Genomic DNA, 27,684 nt, shown 5'->3' with positions numbered 1-27,684 from the left:
GTTCAAGCTCAGTGGTTCTCAAAGAGGGGGGTGTCCAGAGGCAGGGACCCTCAGGGTTCCTTGACGGGGTCCAAATGGAACCCTTTTAAAGGTCTGTAACTGAGTGTATACACATTTTAAACACACTCAGAGTTTTGGGGAACCTTGAAATGTAACTTAAGTTTGTCCAAGCTATGTACGTACAGTTGAGTACAGAACATTTAACGTTTTCATGTCACTACCGTAGTCACTCATATTCCTTTAACATCCACTACTTTCAGGACAATCACTAACAGCCAGACATGGACGTGTGTGTGGCTAATGAGGTTAATGAAGAATGATGAGTCACCGTGACCTGGCCTGCAGAATACTGCTGATCAGGGACAATTTAAAGAGTTGCCATTCGCCAATTATTTTCCCTCCTTTTTTGTTTTTCTTCTCCCAAATGTAGTCGCTATGCCAATCAAACCTCCCCATGCATGTCTGCGTTGTACCTCTGATGTTGAATCCTGTAACCGACTCGTCTCCTGCCACTGAGGAGCCCCCACCGGGAGGACGTAGTGCCTCCATCCCACTTCTCCCCAAATACCCCCACCCTCACTGACAGGTGCCACTAACCCTACCCTGATGGTACAGCTATCTGTACATTTCGAGCAGGATGCCTTGTTTCAAAACGTGCTGATTTTTTTTGTCAAGAGAGGGGAGGGGAATCTCCCATTTTTGTCCGTAAACCGTATTCAACCCCAGGGAAGGTGATTTCAGGCCCGTTTTGTACTTGCCGGTGGCAACCTAAAATAGCCGTTCCCTCCCACCTATTTCCAGTGCTCGATACAACGCCTGGACGAGTTTAAATCGGGTGTCGTGGGACATGCTACCTACTGGACATTTTAAATGCAGAGAAGTTGATTTCAGACAGAAGGCTACCTATGGACACATTTTGTTATTGCCTTGAAGGCTCTGTTTTTACCCATCTAACAAGGCTATACAGTACTTTGTATATCGTTGCTGTCTAGCAGAAACCTCTTAACCCATTCAGGACAGGAACCCCTTTTGGTGTTTTAAGCATTGTTATACTTTAGCTATTAAAAAATAGCAGATCCAAGCTCATAGTCTATGAGCTTGTAGATTTTTGAAGAAATGTGAAAACGTGGCGCAAATCATTGATTATATTTTATTTCACAGCAAATGTTTTTAACTCAAAGCTTTGCTTTGGGGGGGGGGGACAACAACAACAACAACATAATATTTTCAGATGGGGGTCTGCGGCCAATTACAGATAATTCTGGGGGTCCTTGACATGAAAAAGGTTCAATCCTAAATGGGTTAATGTTCTGTGTTGTTTTCATTAGTGCCCTATTTGATGAACGACAGCGTCACACAAAAGCATCAAAAGTAGCAGATCCATAAGCTCTAAATGTGGCACAAGCTTGTCCATGTGCTACTTTGTCCATGTGCTACTTTGTCCATGTGCTACTTTGTCCATGTGCTACTTTGAATCCTAGAGAGCAACGGTTTTGGACATGAGGATTCCACCCTGACAGACGCGATATGATCGAAAACAGTAGGACATTTATTTGCAGGAATGTCTTCGGCCGAAAGGAACAACGAGACAATCCACTTTTTTTTTAACATCCGACATCAGAAATTCTCTCAGGCCTTCTTTGAAGGGACATATCCATGTCTTTATTTTATTGTATGATTTGTATACTGGCAGTACCCTGTGGGCTTGTAATGTATCCACTGCTTCAGTCAGTGTGGAGATGTGTGTGGTGTAGCCATATTCATACAATAGAGGTAATAGGCCAGTGTTACAAGTTTGAAATGTGTGGATGTTTTTGGGTATCCGAGGGGATATCTTCGACTCTTTTTCAAAGACTTAACACTATGCCATGTACAGGAAGACCCTCGTAGAATTCAGCACTATTAACTTACAACAGTTGAATTAAGCTGCTGTACTGTGTGACTACCCCAAAAATGTATAGCTGACAGGGTTTTTTGTAGTGTACAATGTATGTGCTTTGCTTTGTCCTTTACACTATTTGGGGATACCGCGATACTTGAGTCATGGAGAAGATACTGATGAAGGTGACATGTTAGTAGTTAGTAGTGTCTTTTTCCAGATTCTTTAACATCTCTCCTTGCAATCTGTCTTTAACCACATGAAACCTACCGTCCCGATTCCGGGCATGCCATAATTCGGTGAAAAGAGGCCAAACGAAAATAGCCAGTCTACAAGCTCCACAATGTGTTGCACCACCACGTAGAGCGACTATCTGCAGTGAAGAAAATTGGTTTAGACTGCAGTAGTTCCCAAACACTGGGTCGGGGCACAAAAAAAGTGAAATGGCCAATCAACCAAAAATATAAATAATAATAATAAATACGTTTTGGTGTTGAGCAAAAAGGGTTTGGAACCACTTAGTTCATAGAGGGAAAATGGAGGGGACCCAAGTACAGACTCCTAAGGGACCCCACGGTCAATATATAGTAGGGTTTAAGTGGTTAAAAACCACAAACTGAAGACATGGATTATTATTACACCGATCTAATTGTCTGACATGATTTGAAATGCCAAGGAAGGACTAGACGAGATTCAGGGTTGTATTTTGTGTGTCTTAAGTACCAGGTCTTATTCCCTAACTTGAGTAAACTAAAGACCTGGAGGCGTGATCAATGCTCTTTGGCCACTCAGAATAGCCAAATGGCATTGATCACGCCTCCAGGTCTTTAGTTTACTCAAGTTAGGGAATAAGACCTGGTACTTAAGACACGCAAAATACAGCCCTCTGACTGGTACTACCTGTAGCATAATTTTGTCTTCATAGATCCTCTCACATCAAACTAAGAATCTCGAGCCAACGTGAGCCAAATACAACTCACATCATTAGCACACACTACTTGTACATTTAGCTTGCCATTGAAATAGTTACATTTATTCCCAGTATTTTGGTAGTTTTGTTGTTTGTGTTATTTTTATTTTTTATTTTTTTGACCCATGTTCCTGAGCTTATTTGATCGGAAGGATTTTGTGTGTGTTCAATGTCTCAAGTGATTCCTTGTTTGCCTTGTAAAAGTGATTGTGGGGTAAATGTAAAAACTTTAGTATTTTTGACAAGGTGATCTATGAACATTTAGTCATTGTAATTGGTTTTGCACTGTTACATTGATATGCACTACTAAGAGAAGAGAAACATACCTCATTTTATACAGAACTGACATTGTGCAAGAAGAGTGCTATTGTTTCTTTATGGGTACCTTGTAAAAATGAAGTAATGGCCAAATGAAATTGCTGGACTTGCTAGCTGTTGCTTATCTCAAGCCAGCTGAATAAAACCATAGCCTGCAAATGAATTAAAGGGCTGTTAATCTGTTTTGGCTTAAATATGAGGAGCGCTTCTGTTTAAAAGAACTACCCTGTCAATAGTACTTGCTGCGGTTTGACGTTTGAGGAGATACCTTGTTGCTGTTGGGTGGAAACCAAGGAAGTGGCATAAAGAACCACCTGGGTTTAGATGGATCCATATAGTTGTGATGTATAGTCAACAAGCTCTTAAAACCCATTTTGACCTGAGATCAGATTCTAAAAATGTGACAGTTTTCTGAAAAAGCTATGTTTCTATGTCAGTCGTTTTTCAAAAATAGCAGACCTACAAGCTCGTTGTAGATCTATTTTTCATAAAAGCATAACATGACGCTAACACCAAAAGGGGTTCTCGCCCAAAATAGGTTAATACGTTTCATTGGTTACAATGCATTAACAAAAAAAACATGGACTTTCAACATGGGGTCCCTATTTTGGGCACGTCATTATAAGCGAACAATGTGCAGCTTGTAGACTGGATATTTTCGCTGCATTTACAACAACAAATTATAAAATGAGGGCATTACATTTATAAGCTGAAATGATTAAATATAGGAGATGCAAGGTTTCTGCCCCACAGCAACGACATGCAAGTTAGTGGTGCACCAATATCGAGGTCAAAAGGCCCATAATGGTAAGATGAGTACTAGCAGTTGTTTCATGGTGCTGTAATGTCATTTGTAATGACTTTACTAAAAGTTCGAGTCTTTACAATTATACGACATAAGATGTTTTTCGCCAAACGTTTTCCAAGGAAAATGCACAGATTGGACAAGACGGCAATAAAGGAAATTATTTTTGAATGGTACTCTGCTTTCTCAGCCAAAAAGACAAATAAAAATGGTATTGGTGCAGCCCTAATACAGGTAGCTATTCTTCCATTGAAATGCCATTGTCTTCAATTGCATAGCGTTTCATGAACAAAATGTCACTGGCATATGCCAATATTCAGGCATAACGGGGGAGGGGGGGAGTTAATTGTTGGTAAACATGAGATACATTATAGACTGATAAACCGCCTGAAGTTTTCTTGATTGCTTATCAAGTCCTGTTTTGTTTGTTTTCCGTTTGTGATACGTGTATAGTGCTGAATGCAACATAAGGCATACTAATCAAAAGTAGCTGCTCCACACTGTATGCATTTTCCCCCCATCATTGTATGACCCTTTATGTTGATATTTCACTTTATGTAAAAATACAAACGGAAAAGGAACCCGTCTAAAGTTGTGCATATGGAAGGGTAAAATATCTTGTGTTGGTTTTAAATGTCCATCTATTTACATAAATGACCAAATAATGTATGTAGCCTTTCACAGTACAGTCACAAAATGTATATGGTGATATATACACATTATATATATATATATAACAAAATGCCTTATAGACGAGGGATATTGAACCTGATTAGAAGTACCTGGATAATAAAAGACTAAAATCTGTATTTGTTTCGCTGTCATTTGTTTGTGGTATAAAGGTAGATAAAAAAAATTAACTATCTTATTCTATATTAAAAACCCTATCGATTGATTGATCTTACATACATGACCCAATTTCATGAACACATGGATGTTTGTTAGTGTGGCCAAAACTGATACAGCTGTAAACCCAGACAGGAAAGGTTAAGTTCATCCTACGGTGGACATGTTTGCCTGAAAAGGAATCTTTGAAATGTGTCATAGTTTTAGAAATATAGTGCTTTCAAATTTGAGAAATTCAGAATGGGGGTCAATGGCAGGTTTTGGCATGTCAAAAAATGACTTTCACCTAGAAACTCCATTCACACTTTTTATAATTCAACTTACTGTGGACACACATGCTGGACCTTTTTACTTTTAAATGTTTTGTAGTTTCTGAGTTATTTAACTTAAATGCCCAAAGCATTCTCTATGGCAATAGCACAAACTTTGGCATGCTACTAGTCCTACGCTACATATACTTAAACCTACCAACCCCATTCTAGCCTACTTAGGCTCATCTTACGGTGGACATGTTTGCCTGAAAAGGAATCTTTGAAAGGTGTCATAGTTTTAGAAATATAGTGCTTTCAAATTTGAGACTTTTAACATGGGGCTCAATGGCAGATTTTGGCACGTCAAAAAATCACTTTCACCTAGAAACTCCATTCACACTTTTTATTATTCAGCTTACTGTGGAGACACATGCTGGAACGTTTTACTTTGAAATGTTTTGTAGTTTCTGAGTTATTTAACTTAAATGCCCAATGCATTCTCTATGGCAATAGCACAAACTTTGGCATGCTACTAGTCCTGCAGTGGTTCCCAAACCTTTTCACGTCAAGGTCCCCCAAATTGACACTAATTAGATATGCCAGAGACCTGAGATTAGATGCATATTAGTCTACAGACCCCCATTTAATGGCATTTCTATCTCTGGGACCCCAATTTATAGTGTCAAATCAATGTTAATTTAACTCTGAGAGTGTATACAAATGGAACCAAATGGACCTGTGAGGGTCCATTTGGTTCCATTTGTACACTCTCAGAGTTACAGACCCATAAGGGTCCATTTGGTTCCTAACTATAATTTAGTTGGGGACCACCTGGAACTCCCTCGGGGACTTCTGGGGGTCCCCGGACCCCACTTTGGGAACCACTGGACTAGGCTGTTGTTTCACACAAGAATTTGGTGAGAAGCCTGGTGACGCAAACAAACAGCAGAGGACGCTGTTGTTCCTTTTTTATTTCCCCAAAAAGTAACGGTTTTGGACCTACAACGGTTTCAACCAACCGGGACAACTTATAATATGATGTGTACTAGGTTCCACCGTTCCAGTGAAGGATCCATATGCCAGTCAGAACCAGAGGATGAGGTCAAAAATAAATTACAGTTCGCCCTGCCCCTGACATGACGCCTTCCTAATGGAATGTATTGGGGTCGGGGGAAGGGGAAAGGGAGAAAGTGGGCGGACCAGTGGCCCACAGCAGCAGCAGCAGCGCGGCAGCGCCGCTCTTTGTTCAGTGCACGTTGTGTGTGTTTTCTAAAAAAAAAATCTGAAAAAAATTTCTGATCTGAATGAAGACCCGCCACAGGACGTAAGCGTGGATAAACAGAACTAGCCTATATATAAACGGCGGGATTCTCAAGTAAACCATGCGTGACAAGAAGATTAAGGTATGTTATTATAAAATGTCGCACATTTGCGACATGCACACCACAGCATTTTAAAAACGGAAACGTAGCCTAATGTCCAACGTGGACTGAAACGTTTTGCCGTACAGCCTAGATCAGCCCTTGATCGATCGTCAGAAGATTTCTAAACAAAACAAAAAAAACTTTCCTGGTAAATAAAACTTTCCTGCACTTAAAACCCCTGCCTGCTGCCTGGACATGCTTATAAATAGGCCTACCGCCCAAGCTGTAAAACTAAGAAAACTAGAGCCGTGGTATGAATCTGATTTGGAATTAGCTTAGCCCTGAAACATGACCATGATTATCCAGCTAGCACACAAGGTCGTACCGCCAGTTGAAAATAGACAAGAAACATGACTGTCTGTTTGTTAGCTCCTTTTGTAACCTCATATCTGCAACAGATTTCCAAACTGTCAGCCTGTCAGATCATGACTGACATACGAGCATCATGTGAACTATCATGGCTACATGTGAACTGTCACTATAAGTTAATGAGTGGACTTAAACTTTAGATGAGAACAGAGTTGCACATTGTTGTGCGAGTGATTGATTGAAATATTTATTAACAGTTTGCAGAATTACAGTACATTTCAAGCACAAACTCAATATAAAGACTGTTAACTGTGAGTGGACGATCCAATTAAGCATTACACTTGTTTACAACAGGGTCCACTGGTTCAATTCATCAAAATATAGTGCAACTATATCTCTGTAGAACCAACGGAAAGACAACTTGTTTTCACCCAAAACACCATGACAAGATGTCCAGGACTAATAATAATAGGGCTATTTCAAAACGCATATGGGAATTCTGAAAGTATACGTAATACGTACTGTATGTTGTGTAAACATGCCACAGGGGTTGTTGTCTAAGATGTTATTAAAAGGGGGGGAAAGTGTAGTGTTGTTGTGAGCTTGCAGATCAGATTTGGTGTAGATGAGGGGGGGGGGGGCAAGACTCAAGGTATTAGGCCTACAGAGCAACCTAGTTTTCTAAGTCTAGGGTTAAGAACAAAAACCCATCATGAGCATGAAGCATTCTGGGGCGAGCAAGGATAGCTGATGATTAGCTCTGGTCACAATGCGTTGGGTTGTTGACATGTCAACATCAAAGACAAGTCTTGTCTTTGATTTAGGGGAAAAGGAGGGTGACCAAATGCAGACCTCTGGAGGACTTTATTGGTAAACAAAGTACAGGGTCTAAGTGGTTGAAGGGATATTTCACATTCAAACATGTTTTGGGGACAGTTTTGAAGTTGCATGTTTCAGTGTTTACTTTAGATTTTGATATTAATTTGATCAGACACACCCCCTTCCGTTCCTATAGAGGGTATGTGCGTGACATCATCATCAAACCCGGAAGTTATGCAGGAATGCCTACTGAGTGGCAAAAAACTAATTTCTGGCCTTGACAGCCCATGCATCCAATCAGAAAAGTCCTATCTGATTGCATTAAATAACATAAACAATGTTAAACTCACTTTACCTGTTGCTTTGCCACTCGTTTTGCCAATCAATGTGCCATTCACTTTAAGCATGCGCATACCCTTTATACCCCCCCCCCCCCCCAATAACATTGAGTCATTATGCCAATTAACTATGTGTTGTCACTGTTGTTGTATTCTGACTCACCTGCCAGTGAGGAGCCCCCCACCGGGAGAACGTATCGGGCCGTCGAACATTTACTGGCCGGTGTGTGTGGGCACTGGGCAGCATGGGTCCTGCAAAGTGTTGTGCAAATCTTGCCTGCAAAATCTCCGGAAGTTCCTCAGTGAAGCAATGGTGTGGAATCATCTACTCTCCCTGGAGTCAGGGTGTCGTCTTCCTTTGACTTCACCAGTCTCACTAAATATTTGGAACCATGGTGCGAGGGGTTGACACTACCAACATTCACTCTGAAAGAATATATATATTCAAAGATTTGCGCCATATTTTCAAAACTTTCCAGAAATAGCCCGGTTTCGAACTGGCAACCTTGCGGTTACCATCCAGCCACTCTACCCCTGAGCCACCACCGACCCGATGCATTGTAGGCATGTAACGATATATTGTATGTTTTAAAAACAAGTCAAATAATTTTTAAATCTATTCTAGAATGTATAGGCAACCTATCTACCTTTAAAATCGGTGTAATATGTGCTCTAAATGGGTTAACCTACAGTACTTCAGGTCTGCCGCCACAAGTGTGGCTAGTTCGCCAAAGTTGACTTCGACTGGTACCAGTCTGCAGATCAATTCAAAAGATTTAGAATTTTGCATTTATCCATTTATTATAAAAAGTGTCTTGCTTTCTTTGGCCCCTGGTCGTGGAATGACCTTCAGTTCAGGCTATTGGCCTTGAAAGTTCCTTTGAGAAGTTTCAAAAGGATCATCTTAAATGTACAGTCCAACACCTGCACGTGTTCGGATATGTACTACTAGCCTTGGCATAGGCCCATATATATATATAAAATGTGCATGTGCTCTGTGCACAATTTCTTGCGCCCGGTCACTGTTAGTGTACCATTGTTGGAGATTTGTTGTATACTTATATAGGTTTCTTGAGGGACTGTACTGTATGTCATGGACGTATTATTTGGCTGTTTCTGCCTCTTGGCCAGTTCCCACTTGCAAAGAGACTCGGTCTCAATGTGTTTTTACTGGTTAAATAAAGGTTAAATAAAAATAAAATAAAAATCTTCTTTACTTTCTTATCTGCCTCGCTCAGACAACACAGCTGGACTCTTGCTAGATGGGATTGGGAATGACTTGGATTCATTCATATTCCTGGTATTCTTCCATCCTGACTCAAAAGAATGACGAGTGAAGCAAGTCTCTGTCCCGTGCTGCCGCCAGGCTGGAAGAGGGAAGTAGTCATCCGGCAGAATGGAGCCAGTGCTGGACATCGTGATGTCTACTATTACAGGTATACTGCAACATGCCACAGTCCACACATACACACTGTTAAAAGTTCAAACCGTGTGACTAATTCTTTGCCGTGGAGCAGAAATACGTCTTTCTCCATATTTTAAATGTTTTTGGTACAGTACAGTACAGTACAGTACAGGGACCCCCTGGTAACGCTGTCATTTCTTAACCGTTTCGGACGCGGGGCGGCTCGCCGGACCTAGGCCGGCACCCTGGGTGCGTTCTTGTGGGTCTGAAAGTCCGGGGACTGAGGGACTCCCACACAGAGTTGCACCACTCAGTTCACACGGGTGTGATTTATTTTAAATTTTGAATTGGCATATGAGATTTCCGCTCAATAGCAACATTAATGGATCCATTCAGACATGGGCATATCAACACTGGAGTGCTCCAGCGATAATACATATTTGAAAGACAGAGTTTCAAAAGTGGAGCCAGCTTGAATAGGCAAGGCCGTTTTATATGTATAGCACATTTCAACAAGGCAATATTGTGCTATACTCGCAACATCAAAAAGGAAACTCAATGTGGTGAAACTGCAGCTTCCCCATGTGTAATTTTGGTTTTGGGGATGGAAAGCAGACATTTCCCAGATGACCTGAGAAGTCTGTATGGTTCACTATATCGCACAATATCAGACATTCTTTTTGTCAGACAAAGTCATTCAAAGCTTAGGATTTAAGAACTGGAGTGATGTGCTGCACTTTCTTGGTATTAACATCCCCATCGCCCAGGACGAAGTTCTTTGTCCTTTCTATTAGTAACGCCCGACGCCCAAGACGAAGTTTGATCCAAAAGACGAAGTTTATTGATATGAAAACGGATCGCATCGCTCCACAGCCTGGGAGCGCCTGTTGTGCAATCCTCGATGTTACGCAACAGTGAGACGTCATCGAAAATGTTCCTCCCCTGTTTAGCCGACGACAACGAAAATCTTAAAACGTTAATAACTCGCGATCTAAATCATCCCGTCTAATTATAATAAAGATCCTGTGTTAGACGGCCCTCCGCGGTCCAGTCGCTAGTCGCGATAGATTTATTCTTACCTCCTGTTGTTGTCGATCGCCTCCAGAGTGGTGTGGCTACATCTAGCTGCTACAGCCACATCCGGAACAACATCTGGTCCGTCGGTCAAAGTGCTCCGTGTTTATAAATCGACTGGGCGCTATAATTTAATGGATTAAATAACCCTGGGCAATTAAAGTGTTTTAACACATTTCAAATCCAACGGTTGACTGCCATGGACGAGTACTTGTCATTTAAGGTAAGTTAGATTGTGCACTTCGCCGACATATGAATGGCTCTAGGTTGTGAGAAAAACGGAAATGAACCGGAAGTGAAAACTCTGCCTCAATGTAAATGGATTTACTAAAATGCTCAGATTATTTTTCCCAGATTGCGTTTTTTGGTGAAAAAAAAAAGAAAGAAGCTTTATTCACGGCCCATAATTAACTGATGATCGTGGTTACAAAATGTATTTTTCTGGTGAAATAAAATACGATCACTTTATACAACTTTTTTTTTAATTATTTTATTGCTACATTTGTTTATTTATTTATTGATGAATCTATTGGTAGATTTGTTTATTCATTGTCTGTCTGTCTGTCTGTCCATGCAGTCCGTCGGGGAAGAAGTGCAGGAGCAAGATTGAAATGTTGCCTTACCTGGGCGACGGCGTGGACCTGGCACACTTTAACTTCAGCTCAGGACACATGGGCGCCCGGCGGTCCAACGACCCCACGCAGCAGCAACGGAACCGAGCCGCCGCCATAGCCAAGGTCATCGCAAAGGTAGCTATAGCTAGCATGCTTGTTCTGGTGTGCTAACATTAGCTAATGAGTTTCAGTTTAGACACGTTCCAAAACCTTTTCCGGGTTGTGCAAGGGCGCGCTGTGATTGACAGCCTAAACTAAACCTAACCTCAGTAAAACTATGCCTAAACCTAAACCTAACCGAACCTCAGTAAAAATACCTAAACCTATCCTCACACCTCAGTTTAGGATGAACAATTAACACTTGTCAACGCTACTGTGTTCAATTCGGCGGTGTGGCTATGCTCATGTGTTTGTGATAATAATAATAATAATAAATACTGCAATACAACCAACCACCCCGCAGAGCATGAGATACAGAGTTATCGCATTAACATTGGACCCTTCAAGGGGGTAAATGAATATTCAGATTAGCATACACTCCACAGAAAAATGTATTCCACAGAAACAAACATTTAAATATTGAGCATAAGGCATAAAGGCATAAGGTTAATACACAATAACATGTGGTTAATACACATGGCAGAGGAGTAGAGGAGGAGGATGCAGGAACACGAAGAAGGGAGAACAGTGTTCTGCTTAAAAAGAACGGTCCCCAAACACTGGACCCACACATTTGTATGGGTCCCTTTATTATTTTTACATTTTGTTTTTAAAGCAAAGCATGCCCACATAGGAGACCATTTGTAGGATTTGTGTACCATTTCGCCTCTAGTGGCTCCAACCGGGATCGACTATCTTCATATATAAAAAATATTTGGTTTAAGGAAGATTTCAGGTGTTTACTTCCTCCGATTTTCGCACAAAGAAAGAAATATATATATTACTCCTAAGGATTTTGTCTCACGTTAATCGGTACACACCGTATCCATATAGTCATGTGATCATCACAGATCTGTCCGATTGTTCATATTCCATCCTCATTCCATTCGAACATTCATTGCTGGCCCACAATAACCTATATGACCTTTGCACGACTAGGTCCCGGGGAGACGCCAATGTTCTCTTTTAGCTCTCAAGCTGAAAAAGGCACAAGGAATTTGGAGGCCGGTCTCTGAGGTCAGTCATCTTCTACTTCTAATTGATCCAAAATGCCACAGCTCGCCTGGTTTTCCAGCCATCCATCTTCAACCGCTTATCCGTAGTCGGGTCGCGGGGGCAACAGCTCCACCAGAGTACTCCAGACTTCCCTCTCCAGAGCAACATTAGTGACTTCCTCCTGGGGGATTCCGAGACTTTCCAAGGCCAGTGAGTCGATGTGTTTCCTCCAACTGCGCTTTGGTCTGCCCCGGGGTCTCCTCCCAGTCGGACGTGCGTCGAGGACCTCCCTAGGGAGGCGCCCGAGAGGCATCCTAACCAGATGCCCGAACCACCTCAGCTGGCTCCTTTCCAGGCGAAGGAGCAGCGGTTCTACTCAGAGTCTCTCTCGTGTGACCGAACTTCTCACCTTCAACCAGCCTAAATTCTCACATGTCTCCCCCCCTTCTCCGCTCCCTCCATTGCCTCCCGGTCGCCGCCCGCACAGAGTACAAAACTCTGATGCTGGCCTTCAAAGCAAACAAATGTATGGCTCCCCCATATCTTGCAAGTCTGATCGGACCCTACAAACCCTCCCGCACGTTCAGATCATCCAACGCAGGGAAGCTGGAAGTACCTTCACTAAAAACGACGGGACAGCGCTCCACACGTCCCAAACCTTTCTCCCTTCTGGCTCCAAAACTATGGAATGCACTTCCCATTGCAATCAGAACTGCAGCCTCACTCCCAATATTCCGCCGTAGTCTGAAAACCCACCTCTTCAGACTCCATTTTAGCCCGTAGCACTTTCCCTAGCCTCGACGACCTTACAGGCGTATGCAAAGTATCAATTTATGTAACTTAGAGTTAGCATTTCATGTAGACATAGCACTCTATAGTGTATACGCATAGTTTCATTATATAGATATTATATGTGATTCAGGATGACTATTTTTATATATTTGTGGTATTACCATGTTTTTGTTCTTGCTTACTGTACATCGCTCTGGATTAAGAGCGTCTGCTAAATGCCGAAATTGTAAATTGTACTGCAGGGGTTACCAAACTTTTTCAGCTGTGACCCAAACCATAATTTTGGTGTCTCCTGCCTAACCATAATGTCACTGGACAGGTTTCCGACCAGTCATTGGTCCGACAACGACAACCTACCTCAAACCCTAACCTAACCATAACCGCAACCACGGAGCAGCGCATGTTCGCCAACCTTAACACATGTTCACCAACCTTAATCCGGCTGCCAACCTTAACGCATGTTCTCCAACTTTAACGCATGTTCGCCAACCTTAATATGGTCGCAAACCTTAACGCATGTTCGCCAACATTGACGCATGTTCGCTAACCTTAACGCATGTTCACCAACCTTAATCCGGTCGCCAACCTTAGTGCATGTTCGCCAACCTTAATCCGATCGCCAACCTTAACCCATGTTCGCCAACCTTAATCCGATCGCCAACCTTAACCCATGTTCGCCAACCTTAATCCGGTCGTTTTCCACATGTCGGACCAATGAGTGGTCGGAAAAGCGTACGCGCCCCTTCTCAACTGCCCACAGCCCTCCTATGAGACACAGACCGAGTAGTAGAACAATGGTGGTATTTTATCATCATGAACATTAGTGAGGACCAATTATATGAAGATAGGTTGAAAAGTGGTGAAGTGGTTCTTTTAAATGAAACGTACCATATCAATAAATTGCGTTATCCTGGACCATGCTATAAGTTGTTTGAGGGATTTGCATGACAATTTGTGTATCTTACATTTACATTATTGTATGTTGGAAGGTACACATTGTTTAATCTGTGTATTTTGTTTGTTTTAGTGCCGCAAGAGCCGCAAGACTACTTCAACATCTGACACAGATGCAGCTCCTGCCAAAAAGAAACATATGGTGGATGTGGTCAGTGAGGACCACGAAAGCCATGTCACACAGGTAAGCACAAATTAAATATGTCACAGATTTAATTGATTGATTGATCACTTTATCAACAGTTTGCAAAAAGTGCAGAGTACAGTTATACAATAGAGGTACAGTTAACACCCTGAAAAATAAACGGAGTTCTCCGTCCTATCAAATAGTAAAGCCCAGTGCTCAGGACGGAGATTTATAAAAGGACGTACAATACTACTATATCAGTAAGACGCCCTGAGGGCGAGAAGCGAGCAGAGTCTAACCTGACCAACTGACGTGTGTGTGTGACTGTGTTGGGTGGGGGGGCTGTAAATCACAGTGATGTCTAAACAAAGGGGCCATGCTGTGACCTGCCCCCTGACCTCCCTGCATTCCTACCTTATCATTTTGTTTTGGCAAACTGCTAATAAATAAACTAGAACTGCACTGTCACGTTTCAACTTGCGCGCTCTGCTTGCACACTGTGCAATGCGCAAGTTGAAATGAAATACTAAAACAACAAAAAAATCTTTAAAGAAATCTGACATTAATATAAAATACAATTGTTTTGTTTAAAACAGTTTTTAAAGAGAACAAAATATATATTTTTTAAATGATATAATCTCTCCTCTTCAAAATCATTAAAGAAACAGTAAAGCTATCAATATTTATATCTTTTACTTATTTGTCTCTTGAAGTAACTTCTGAAAACCTCCTGAACAATACGAAATAATTAAAAGGGATAATATGTGGCTAGGTGGTCATTGTCGGGAGATAACCCTAAAATGTACCCAAAAAAGTATTCCATAAGTTCGCGCTGGCTGCGTCTGGCTGCAGCACTGTCGGAAATGAAGGAAGTGAGTTGATCCAATATAATCCATTGCCGGGTACTGCTTCGTCTATTTCTCGCTCAAATGTTTTCAAAAACATTTTTGAGAGCAATGTTTAGCTGTAAATTACATTGTGTGTCACTAGTGTGTGTGTGTGTGTGTGTGTGTGTGTGTGTGTGTGTTCATGGCTGTCATGTTGGAAACAGCAGTAAATCAAGCGGGGCGCAAGCCGCTCAGCTGATGGTTAGAGGGTTTGATTAGGCAGAGGTCTGTTATAGAGCAGAGCGGAATTCATTATCAACACATAACTCACCGCTGAATTCAGCGATTGACCAATCAGAATCAAGCATTCAACCAAGCCATGTAATAAGCTCTTATAAACGTTTGTAATTCTTTATAAACTATTCTGAAATGTTGATTGATTTGTGCGTGCGTGCGTGCTGTTCGGAGATTTTTTAAGCACAAGATAAAAAGCACTGGAGAAAAAGTCTGGTCTGATGGCAAATGTATTATATTCTCCAATCAATTGTATATGAACATAGATAATATTTATATTCTCTAATCAGTGTGTGCGTGCGTGTGTGCGCACACACCGGGGGGAAGGTCGCTTACCGGCAAACAATGGCTCGAGATGAATTTTTGGCAACAATTTGTATGGGTCACAAGTGAATATGCAGTTTTTGTTTCGTTTTTTAATAATCTAATGATCTGAATCTGATCTGATGAATTTCCAGAATAACAAAATTTGAGTTTTCCCCCCACAAATATACTCTTGTTTGCATCAATCAACAATTGCTGATTGATACAGACAGAATTCCTTGATAGTGGGATGGTGGTCTGAGATTATGAATTCACAAAATGTGAAAAAATATAAACACACGACAAATAATGTGGAACAATATTTAGAAATGGTTTTGATTTAGTCCAGTGGTTTGTGAGATTACTTGTGGACAAAACCACACAGAACACACACCGAAAACAACCCAAGATGACTCTGTGTTAGCCTGCATGAATTTTCATTTTGTTTCACTAGTTTCACACCAGAACATATTTTTGAGGGGCGCCAGCCCCTCCTATATACAGGTTTGTTTTTAGTTCAATGTTTGTTTCTAAAACGCCATTGACAATGAAGGGAAATTTACGTCTTATACGTCTTTATCTTGTAATAACACAAACATTAAATGCCATTAACAATAAAGATAATTTAATGTTTGTTTTGTCACCATTAAATCACCTAATCATAGCAACATGAGTTAGACTTTAATATATTAGCGCCCCTCACTTCACACTCGTGTGAGTTTTTGTAATGGGCGTGGATAGCTGCCCATAGCTGGGGCCAGGCTAGCTCTGTGTGGTCCATTTATCTGCCCATAGGTAGGGCCAGGCTAGCTCTGTGTGGTCCATTTCATAGCTAGGGCCAGGCTAGCTCTGTGTGGTCCATTTCATAGCTGGGGCCAGGCTAGCTCTGTGTGGTCCATTTCATAGCTAGGGCCAGGCTAGCTCTGTGTGGTCCATTTCATAGCTGGGGCCAGGCTAGCTCTGTGTGGTCCATTTCATAGCTGGGGCCAGGCTAGCTCTGTATGGTCCATAGCTGGGGCCAGGCTAGCTCTGTGTGGTCCATAGCTGGGGCCAGGCTAGCTCTGTATGGTCCATAGCTGGGGCCAGGCTAGCTCTGTGTGGTCCATTTATCTGCCCATAGGTAGGGCCAGGCTAGCTCTGTGTGGTCCATTTATCTGCCCATAGGTAGGGCCAGGCTAGCTCTGTGTGGTCCATTTCATAGCTGGGGCCAGGCTAGCTCTGTGTGGTCCATTTCATAGCTGGGGCCAGGCTAGCTCTGTATGGTCCATAGCTGGGGCCAGGCTAGCTCTGTGTGGTCCATTTCATAGCTGGGGCCAGGCTAGCTCTGTATGGTCCATAGCTGGGGCCAGGCTAGCTCTGTGTGGTCCATAGCTGAGGCCAAACAAATGTTAAAAAATGTTCTCTCTCTGAAAGAATATATATTCAAAGATTTGCGCCACATTTTATTTTTCAAAAATAGCAGATTTACAAGCTCACTCGAGATCTGCTATTTTTCAATAGTTAAAGTATAACAATGCTTAAAACACCAAAAGGGGTTCCCGTTCTGAATGGGTTACCATTGTAACATGCTGTGAATGACTCTTGACTTTTTGTGTGTTGTATAGAAGAAGCTTGGAGACGATGATGAGACCATGAGTCAGTACCTGGGGAAGAAGCTTGGAGAGGATGCTGCCAAAACGGTCCTCAGACCAGAAGACCTGGACGGTACACTAACTCTGGACATACTCTGAACGTTCTGTGAAGATAACCTGTCTCTACTCTAGACATATATGACCAAATTTGACTGAGGGACTGTTATTGGATTTTTTGTCATATGAAAGCAGGGAATCATAGCTTCAAATTGACATATTGGTTGGTCAGCTTGACCCACCAGTTTTGGAGATATGAAGTTCCCAATGCCACCATACGGGTTCACTTTAAGAGTCAGAGTTTGCCCTCCCCCCACACACACTCACTACACACACTTTAGTATCATTGGCACAAGCACACACTGTTTACCTTTCGTCAGAAGCTTTTACATGGCGGGAGCGGCGCGGTACAAAGGCACAAATTCAATCAGAAATGTGGATAGCAGAAGATCCACCAAGGACAGCTATCCTGGATTCCGACTTCCAAACCTGACTGTCATCAGCGTAATGAGCACATCTGCACCAAATCTTTCTTGAGCACGGTGCACAGTGCGCACACACAGAATTATAGCAGATCTACAAGCTCACAGCGCGTCTCCCGTGGTGGGGCGGGACGGGCGGGTTATGAAATAAAGCCGGCCTGTGCATCACTAGGACCTGGCTTATAAGGTCGGCTAGCATCCTCTAGTGGCGGGTCCGTATCCGCAAAAATAATGAATGACCAAGTGAATAGATAAAACACAAATAAAAAGTATTTCATGACATCTCGGGTTAATCTCTATTCATTGAGCTTTTGGGCCTGTGGCTCCCCGGCTACATATAGTTTTGTTTTAAAAGTACTGCAATTATATAGTGCCTTTCTTCACTGTGCCTTACAATGTATTTCACATTCAAATGGGTGAATGATTCACCCATTCACACACACGCTCTCACACTGCTGGCAAAGGAGGAAAACATGCAAGGCACTGTCTTGTCCTAATGTCTTGTCCTCTGTTTCCCGTAGGAAGTAAAGGCATGGAGGGCACTCTGGTGGCCAGAGTGTCCAGAAAAACTCAGAGAACAAACAGTATCAAGATGCCAGCGAATGCCTTCATGTTGTGGTCCGCTAACGAGAGGAGCAAGAAAGAGAACTCCTACTCTATGAACACAAAGATCCTGGGTGAGAGAGCCAACTTCTTGGCTTGTTACAGACTACAGTCATCAATACACCTAAAGAAACACAATAAACCACCCCAACACAGCCTAAACAAACCCAAAGTCAAAGTTCTTGTCTTTTCCTGCCAGGATCTCTCTGGAGATCCATGACGGCCCAGGAGAAGCAGCCCTGGTTGGAGGAGCACATGAGAGTCAGGAATGCCTTCATGGAGAAGTATCCTGACTACAAGCCCACGAGGACCAAGGGAACCGCGGCCAAGAAGCTGAGCCTGGGCAAGCCCAAGCAGAAGAAGCACTCACAGCGGCAGGAGGTGGGACAGTCCGTCGGTGTGGGGTAAGTGAGCAACGGCACAGGGTTTCAAACAGGGGTTTTGTTGACTAAAACTAAGACGGAAAATGTTCGCCGACTACCTTTTTCCACTCACAGAAACTAAATGGAAACTAAATAAACACTAAGCTATGATGACTATTTTGTATACTACACCTTCGTTGTGGGCTTGTAGATCAGCTATTTTCAGCAAGTGTAAAATCAGTCATTATGACGGCATCAAGGCCCGCCAAAATACATTTTGTTCGACTAAATCAACTGTAGATTTAGTCGACCAAAATCTTATATTTAGTCGACTAAAACTAGACTAACACTAAAACATTCCAAACAGGTGACTAAATGTGACTAAAACTAAATGAAAACTATTCAAGAGACCATGACTAAAACTAAAATCAAAATTTGCTGCCAAAAACAAAACTAGACGCTAGACGATAGCTATGTGTACACAACCACGCAACGTAGACGGTCGATTCCAAAATATTGGGCCGGCCCGGGACCCATTTTGTGTGTCCATTTACTTTTCGTTTCCTACATTTTAATTTGTAATTATTATCTAAAGATGCGGCAACATTTTCTATAAACTAAAAACGTGACACACTTAAAGTATGCGTTGCCTGGGCTCATTTAAACACACACAAAAAAGGGGGCACGGTGGCACAGTTGGTAGTGCTGTTGCCTCACAGCTAGAAGGTCATGGGTTTGAATGCCGTTGGGGACGCTGTGGGCATTGGGGGCGTGCTCCCTCCTCCTCCGCGTCATCAGTGCTCATACCCAAAGTGGGGTTGGCGAAAGGGCCCTTCTGTGTGGAGTTTGCATGTTCTCCCCGTGTCCCCTAGGGTAGGTACCCTCACAAAAACATGCAGTAATCAAAGACCCACATAATTATCTTTATTTGGCCGCGGACGCCCATCTTGAGCTTATAGATTGGGTTTTTTTAACAGCAAAAGTTTAAAATAATAATGTTTAAAGTGGTTAAAAGCTATTAGGTGACACAGGTGCGTCCTCGGGTCTAAATGGGTTAAAATGCATACTGACCCTTTGCCCTATAGGTGCTTTTCCAGTGCGATAAATAAGAGGAAGTTGGCTAACTTCTGATTTATAACATAAAGCTCTTTCTCTCCTCAGACGTGGTCCTCCTTCAAGCTACCACAAAGCTAGAAAGAAGTCTAAGGAAGTACGTGTGGTCAGCAACCGCCCCCAAGTTGGTAACACCTCACAGCACGACGCCGGGCAGCTGTCGGCCGGGCATCCAAATAATCCTCCGCAAATGATGCAGGAGAGAGCAGTCACCAATCAAGTGTCCGTCAGCCGAATTGGGGGAAATGACAGCGGGACGCCAGAAGATTCATTTTCTAAGGTCACAGCATTGTCCTCGATTCGAACAATGAATTGGACATTCGACGAACTCAGGACGTGGATCGAACATCAAAGCAAAGCCCTGATGCAATCTGAAGCTCTCCCAGCCACTGACATCGTAGCCGCGTTGGTAAGGCTCTACTGGGGAGGCAGCATTGCAGCGTTGAAGGAGGAGGTCAGGCGATACATGGGCCATCCTTTCATGAACGAGGTTACTGAATTCTGCATCAAACACGTGACGTCCGACACCGTCGTTCTCTCACACGTCCTTAGTTCCTGGAGCACAATGAAAGACGCCTACCAGATCCTCGACCACGACTATGTCCACACCGAGGTGGCGTACACCTCGTCGTGGCTGAATATCAATGAACAGTTGGATGTGATTGACAAAGAATTTGGCTTCCCTCCGTCTTTGAGTGAAACCGCTGAGAAGGAAGACGTTTTTATTCAAAACGGCTGTTCTGTAGAAACGACGGACTCCAGTGACCCATTTTCCTCGTTAAAGATACACGTGTTGCCTCCGGATAAGGCCATGGCCGTCTTCAAACAGGTGTGCCGTTATCAAGCAAAAAGTGAAACGTCTGCTGTTAAGTCAGAAAAGCTGTCCAATGGCTCTGTGGTGAATGAATTATGTGAAGTGACCATTAATAGCAATACCGATAGCGATACACCTGAGGACAAGATACAGTCTGTCTTGGAAGAGTATTGCGTGGAGTCAATGGTTGAGCAGTGCACTGACAGAGAAATAATTGACCTTAAAAATTCCAAAGAGACGCATCGCTTTGTTTCCAATGGAGAGCCAAATAGCATTTCCCTGCCAAATACCTCAGCAGTTGGCCACTCGTATAGGTCGAGCATTACTGAAAAAGAAACAGAAAAACTCTTCTCTAATAATGAAACTGACACGCCTGACGTCTCGACGTCACAAGTTGAAGACAGTCGTGGACGAGCTGAGCGGAATCCCACAGGCTTCCATCTGAGGAATGAGTCTTCTAATAACAAACTGTCACCAGACGATACACCTGATGAATCCGGCTTTGCATTTGTTGACACAACTGCAAAACTGGCCCTGTTTGGCTCTGATAGTGGACAACGGGTGGTAAAGGGAACGGGTATAACTCGAGCAAATTGCAGTCAAGTGTTCTTCCCTCCACAAATCATCAATGTGATTGATACTCCTGTGGTCATGTTTACAGATCCTCCTCAGTCTACTAGCCCTGCATTTGATAGTTTACCCAAACAGGGTATGCCAAGGAAGAGCGTCCACCCCAAATTTGTAAATAACAATAATAACAGGTCGCGTCACGTCTTCCCCTACAACCCTTGAACTGTAGGTCTTCAGTAACTACTTATGAGAACAATGTGTGTCTCCCAGTTCGGGAACGATGCAAGTTGGGAGTGTGATGCATTCATTACCCATTGTATCTGTTAGAGGAGTACCCCGTGCAGTACCCGTTAGACATTACAATCAATGGGTTATTGTAAATGGGCACTGGCTTAGTAGTCGTGATGGATGCAAGTCTGGAACAATGCAATCTGGCATTGCATGCCCCGCCCGTTGTTGTACCAGTTGTGCCTGTTGACAGAGTACCCAGTGGGGTACCCAGTGGGGTACCCACTGCTACCCAGTGGGACACACTAACAATTACAGAGATCCCTAATTTCTTCATGAACTGCCACTGTTGTGTTGATGACATACATGGGAAGTCTGGGGTGGCCGCTGGCCTAGCGGTCCAGGCGCATGCCACATATAGGCGTTGGCCTGACAACGCGTTGCGTGTTTGAGTCAAAAAGCCAAAAACAAATCTTTAAATGATAATAATACATGGGAAGACTTTGAGACGACTTTGTCGGCCCGATTCCGGCGAGCCGCCCCGCGTCGGAAACGGTAGAGAAATGACAGAGTTACCATGTGGGGGTCCCCGGAACATCCAGACCCCCAGGAACGCGCCCAGGGGGCCAGGCCTGTTCCGGCATGCTGCCTCGTGTCTGAAACGGTAGAGAAATGACAGAGTTACCATGTGGGGGTCCCGGGAATATCCAGACCCCCAGGAACACGCCCAGGGGGCCAGGCCTATTCCGGCATGCTGCCCCGTGTCCGAAACGGTAGAGAAATGACAGAGTTACCATGTGGGGGTCCCCGGAATATCCAGACCCCCAGGAACGCACCCAGAGGACCTGGCCGGTTCTGGCGTGCTGCCCCGTGTCCGAAACGGTAGAGAAATGAATGTGGGAGTCCCTCTACTGTACTGTACTGTACTGTACTGTACTGTACTGTACTGCCAAATTCTGGAGGTACTCTGTGATGATGATCCTGGCTCTGTGGGGCGAGCGTTGTCATCCTGGAGGATGGCGTTAGGTCCCGGATTCTGAAGATAAGGGATTCATCACCACTGGCTTAATTCAGAATCTCATCCCGATATCTCACTGCATTGAGATTGCCATCAATGGTGACATGTTCTGTCTTGCCTGTGAGAGAGAGAGATACTGCCCCATACCATACCAAGCTGTTGTGGCTGTGTATTGGTTATTGTAGCCTACTTATTGCACTCTGGACATTTTTATATTGCACTTGTTGCACGGTTGACGCCAGTACTTAATTTATTTGAGATTCGTACCTGGGTCTCTCGCGAGAAAAGCCAACATCTTAACCACTAAGCCAAAAGGGAATTAATGACCTATGACTCTGGGGAGATATTAGACCATCAGGCTGGAGGTTGTTAGCTACTCCTGACCTTGTATAGGTCAGGGGTTCTCAACGTTTTTGGCTGGGGACCCCCGAAAATGCTTTGGCCTGGTCTTGCGTTAGTTACAAAAAAGGGGGAAAAAGTTTTCTTCTTTTTCTTTTTCTTTTTAAAATAATTTCGGGACCCCCCAAGGGGTCGCAACCCCCAGGTTGAGAACCCCCAAATTGACACTAATTAGACCCCCATTAGAAAATATATGCCAAGAACCCCCATAAGAGAAGAGAAGATGTTTACGGCTCTAGCAGTGATTCTCAACCCATTACATTTCAAGGACCCCCAGTTTGACATGCATTAGGCAATGGACCCCCATTTAATGGCATTTATACCTCCGAAACCCCAATTTATATTTTAAAATCAATGTTAATTTAACTAGCGGGTCCATATGGTTCCATTTGTACACTCTCTGAGTTACAGACCGACAAGGGTCCATTTGGTTCCTAACTATAATTTAGCTGGGGACCCCCTAGAACTCCCTCAATGACCCCTGGGGACCCCCTGGAACTCCCTCAAGGAACCCTGGGGACCCCCTGGAACTCCCTCAAGGACAACGTGGTTCACTTTGGGGACCACTAGTATATGTGTATACCGTTGTTCCTTGGTACTTCAAGGAACCAAGGAAGTACCAAGGGTCCATGGTACTACTATTGTATTGCTGCCTACGACAGTATTTTCCATACTCTGTATCGGTGACTTTGTACCACCTATTAAACCTATTGCCTCTGGGTGACTGAAATTCCCCCGCGGGATAATAAAGATATCTATCTATCTATCTGTTCTGGGTTACATTTGGTTGTTTTTTTTTAACAGGGAGTGATAGATAGTTAATTCATGAGAAGTTCAATTTGTGTGTTGAAAGCAATTCAAGACAATGGTTCCTTTCATGTTAGTATTCAGACTCAGCTTGACCCACCCAGTTATTCAAAACCATTCTTATTGGATTTCTATCACATTTGATTGGATCATCTTATTTCTTTTTCTAGAAATTTTGCCCAAAATGGCAAGGGTCGCCAGGGTTAATGTGGTTAACATTTTAAACAATAAATAATATTATAATAAAATAAATTGTATGTATTTATTATATTCAGTCTGACCAGAAGCAGAGGTTAAAGCGGCACTATGTAACTTTTTCTTTATGAATAAAATCAAAATTCTGTTCGGTAAAGTATGTTAATACAATATAAACTTATACAACTGGGGGTGGTTGTATTTAGTCCCCTGCTCTTCTATTGATACTTTTAGATCATGTCAAAGGTCATGTCTCACCTAGACACAGGACAGGATTCAATTTATCCCCTGAGCAAGCAGGCACAAAAAACCCGACCTCCCAGGGTGGACTGCACTCTTACTACTGAGCTGGAGATACAGTATAGTGGTATCTACTCATTCTACTGTATATGCAGAACAGTGGTCTCATGCAGCTATAGATAAAGTACAGTGGTTTCATACATCTATAGAAACAGTACAGTAGTCTCATACAGCTATAGATCCAGTAAAGTGGTCACATTTTTACAATAGGCGGAAATTACACATTTGTACTGAATGTATAAAACGGTATGGTTCTTTCCCCAAACTGCATGAGAGTGGCATAAATTTGGCATGTCTGTACATGCAAGGCTTGTATCCATGTAAGTCTGACGTCAATATCGGTAGAGGGTTCATGTACTTTTTATTTGCATTGTAATCCCCATATCCCTATATCCTTCATATAAGAACTGTGTTTGAAAAATGTCATCCTGGCCGTTTCACTCATATGGATATGAAGAATCACCTGACTGAGAGAAAACACTGATATTACTACTATCAATAGAAACAGACTGTATCATATGAGTGACTGACTGTCAAACGATACACAGACAGACACCTCCCCGACAATATCGCAGAGGCAGCTTGTACATTTTTGGACCACAATGCTTATATGAAATGATTTTAAGATGACCCCATGTTAATCTCCATAGAGAAATTACTTCCATGAGGGAATCGAGGGGATGAGCGAGTGACGTCAGGACTTCGGCGCTCTATTCACATTATATTGAAGTGACAGCTAAAGGGACCTTTTGGAAAATGTCTATGGCAATTTTGACCTTGCCAAAATGTAGTAAAACCTTGAATCAATTATGTATTACCCCTTGTATGACAAGGTTGGTCCCATTGGATACCTGAGGTTGTCTAGAATCAGATGGTATCTCTATAGCCTATATTTGGTCTATCTCTACATTTGAGCATGAGCCACAGTCTCCGAAAGACAGTCTTGCCGGTGCTCCAGCCACCAATTTCGCAGGTCTCATAGCATACGGGTAATACAATTGAAAAAACACACTTTGGACCATTTTTGTTCTGGGATCATCAACATCTGTATTATTAGAGGTCCTTATGGATGCCAAAATCCAAACCCTCAGGCCCAATTTCACCGACACCTAGCCTTCATGATTTGCCTACTTTTAGCATTTAATTGAGCATTCATGTTCCATAAATGTTCCTGTTATGTCACTATCCATCTCCCTCAATGCCTCAGGGGGCCAGTTTCGAATTGCAGCCGGCCCATCCGTATGCTCTTTATGTGATTCACATGTCTTAATGGCTGTTGGTAGGGCGTTCCACATTTTATTTTAGTGGCATGGGAGCGACATTTATTGAATCCCTTGTTTGAGGCGAATCTGGGTTGCACATGGTTTGTTGAACTCCCTCTGGTGTTGTTGGTATGTGGACTTCGTTGACATTAAAGGGGCATTTTTTTATGGGGATTTTTAAAGGGGATTTTTTTCATACCTCCAGTTCTAGGAAACACAGAATGGGGGGACTTTTTATTATTTCCACACAACAGCTCTAAGGTATATTAATGACATAGTAAAATGTTGAATGAATGCTGTACTGTACTCTATCAAAATGGGCAGGGGTTAGGTGGGTTCCAGGAGTAGATGGAAATGTAGGCTACTCAGTTTTGGTTATTTTATACACTCTTTACCAAGATATATGAATATGTCTGAGGATAATGTAATGTCCCTATGCTGTGCTGTGGGAATCGCACGATATTTACACACAGATATTTACATTTCATAGCACAATTCTGGAGATATACGTCAGTAGCTGGTTATTAATTCATAATGTATGAATTATTGTAGCAGCATACAGCAGGATTTATGTATGTTTTATTTTAACCAGTGGGTGGCGGTATGCGGTTTACACGTCTACCCAGTAGGAAACGAAGAAAAAAAAGTATAGATATCAGCGCGCGCGCGCCACACAGGCACACTCACTCACGCAGACACGCACACACAACAACCAGGAGGGTAAAATGGCGTCGGGGGCCATTTCCGCGGAGGGCAAGAAGATAGCAGATTTACGAGTTATAGACCTCAAATCTGAGCTCAAGCGTCGAAACCTGGACACGTCGGGCATAAAGAACTTCCTCGTTGCCAGACTGAAGCAGGTATTTAGAACTATCACTGTGTGTGCGGGGGGAAAGAAATACTATCTTATAAAAATAAACACTAGCCTTCGGTTTCGGTCGGTGCACCGGCTGGCTGGCTGGGGGAGGGTTGTTGTTGTTGCAGTGGGTTAAATATTGTGTCGCTTCGTGAGCGAATAGCCACATTATTACGTTTGTATACGATGTATTTTTTCATATGCCATGCATGCATGTCAAGTTGTTTTTTTTTCATTTAAATGAACCTTCCGTGAATGAAAGTCTGCAGGCCTGTCATGGTGGTGAAAATGCTAATGCTAAAAAGCTCCTCCAGTCCTACATCTGGCCTTCGTCGTACGGTGGTGTCGCGTGCCGAACACAGCAGATCTACAAGCTCACAGCGCGTTGCCGGCTTGTAGATCTACATGCGTCGAGGCTACATGAGTCGATACATGAGTCGAGGCTAAATGGCATTTTGTTGTGGCAAGCTGGCAGTGGCACCCCCTAGCCCTGGTCCACTGCTTCTCGCTGTAAGCACTGGACCAGGGCTAGCACCCCCCAACCCCCAGTGTCTCCTCATCTACATTTTTTGTTTTAATTATTTAAAAGGCTATAAGGTTCGATGCTCTTTTTTTGGCACGCGACACAGTCGTACGACGTGTGTTGTTTTTGTCAAGTGTTTTGGAACATGATGACTGCTGTTTACTAGACTGGAGTAAGTAGTACCTAGAGTCTGGAGTAGACAGACAGCCATTCTAGCGGTGGTGGGATATCGGGTATGGCCTGGGATTAACCTATTTACAACAAATCCTTAAATACTCTGCAGTTTGCAACCGTGGTGAACATTGCAGACAATACCCATGTAGTAAGGGCATTTTATTTGACCAATCTGGGAACTAAATCCATACCAAGAAATGTCTTCACCAATGTGTTTTTAAAGGTGTCTAATAACGGACTAAACGTTTGAAATTCAACTTTTGAAATTTGAGTTATTAGCATATGTGTCCCTGCCATTAACATCCTATATATCCTATATAAGGCAACATTTCAGTATTCAAAGTATGAAATGCATTTTATTAGAAATAGTATTTAAAAAAATCACAGCCGGCCATATGAAGTGAGGGGCGATAATAAGCCTAACTCGTGTTTCTTTGATTAGGTGATGCAATGGTGATGTAAAACAAACATTAAATTATCTTTATTGTTAATGGCATTTGGCATGTAATGTTTGTTAGGGACAAGATGACATACATTTTCCCTTCATTGTCAATGGTGTTTAACAAACATTGAACTAAAATCAAACCTCTATATAGGAGTCTATATAATAGAGTGTGTTTTTATTAGTTATCGGCATCTTTCCAAAAATATATAGTGTGTTTTAAGAAATCAATAGACATATTCAAAATGCTCCAACTGTATATACTTTCCACATTTTCAACTTTTTTTTTTAAATCTTTGGCTTTCTGCCTTTATTGATAGTATAAGTGAAGAATGACAGGAAAGAGGGATTGTTCCACTTTTACTTTGGCAATCCATACGTATGTTTTCTCATGCTAATAAAGA

General features: G+C 42.7%; 2 protein-coding genes across 7 annotated transcripts in view; both read left to right on the top strand.

The window, feature by feature from the left end:
* Positions 1 to 6,357: 6,357 nt before the first annotated feature.
* On the top strand, positions 6,358 to 23,487 carry LOC308321658 (uncharacterized protein). 6 transcript variants are annotated; one of them, XM_080772686.1, is made up of 9 exons: positions 6,358 to 6,472; positions 9,285 to 9,395; positions 11,016 to 11,187; positions 12,151 to 12,228; positions 14,027 to 14,137; positions 17,109 to 17,208; positions 18,136 to 18,291; positions 18,417 to 18,621; positions 19,741 to 23,487. In XM_080772686.1, the coding sequence occupies exons 2-9, from the start codon at positions 9,286 to 9,288 to the stop codon at positions 21,296 to 21,298; spliced, it is 2,490 nt and encodes an 829-aa protein (XP_080628812.1). In that variant the 5' UTR covers positions 6,358 to 6,472; position 9,285; the 3' UTR covers positions 21,299 to 23,487. The 6 variants fall into 6 exon arrangements, with proteins under 6 accessions (XP_080628812.1, XP_080628811.1, XP_080628813.1 ...); XM_080772685.1 differs by having other exon boundaries at positions 9,207 to 9,395; XM_080772687.1 differs by having other exon boundaries at positions 9,198 to 9,395; positions 14,036 to 14,137.
* Positions 23,488 to 25,989: 2,502 nt separating this feature from the next.
* The window catches only part of sltm (SAFB-like, transcription modulator), a 28,079-nt gene continuing 26,384 nt past the window's right edge, over positions 25,990 to 27,684 (top strand). The window contains exon 1 of the mRNA XM_080767242.1: positions 25,990 to 26,145. Coding sequence (XP_080623368.1) covers positions 26,011 to 26,145 — 135 coding nt within the window. The 5' untranslated portion in view covers positions 25,990 to 26,010. The remainder of the gene's footprint in view (positions 26,146 to 27,684) is intronic.

Source organism: Protomyctophum bolini (assembly GCF_963924005.1).
Source record: "Protomyctophum bolini genome assembly, chromosome: 1".
Classification (NCBI taxonomy): domain Eukaryota; kingdom Metazoa; phylum Chordata; class Actinopteri; order Myctophiformes; family Myctophidae; genus Protomyctophum; species Protomyctophum bolini.
The sequence above is the reverse complement of the archived record's forward strand: the minus strand, read 5'-3'. Positions and strand labels throughout refer to the sequence as shown.

Coding starts and splice junctions, on each gene's coding strand:
- LOC308321658 (XM_080772686.1), top strand. CDS start 9,286: ATGACGAGTGAAGCAAGTCTCTGTCCCGTGCTGCCGCCAGGCTGGAAG. Junction 18,292..18,416: donor TATGAACACAAAGATCCTGG/GTGAGAGAGCCA, acceptor TTTTCCTGCCAG/GATCTCTCTGGAGATCCATG. Junction 18,622..19,740: donor GGACAGTCCGTCGGTGTGGG/GTAAGTGAGCAA, acceptor TTCTCTCCTCAG/ACGTGGTCCTCCTTCAAGCT.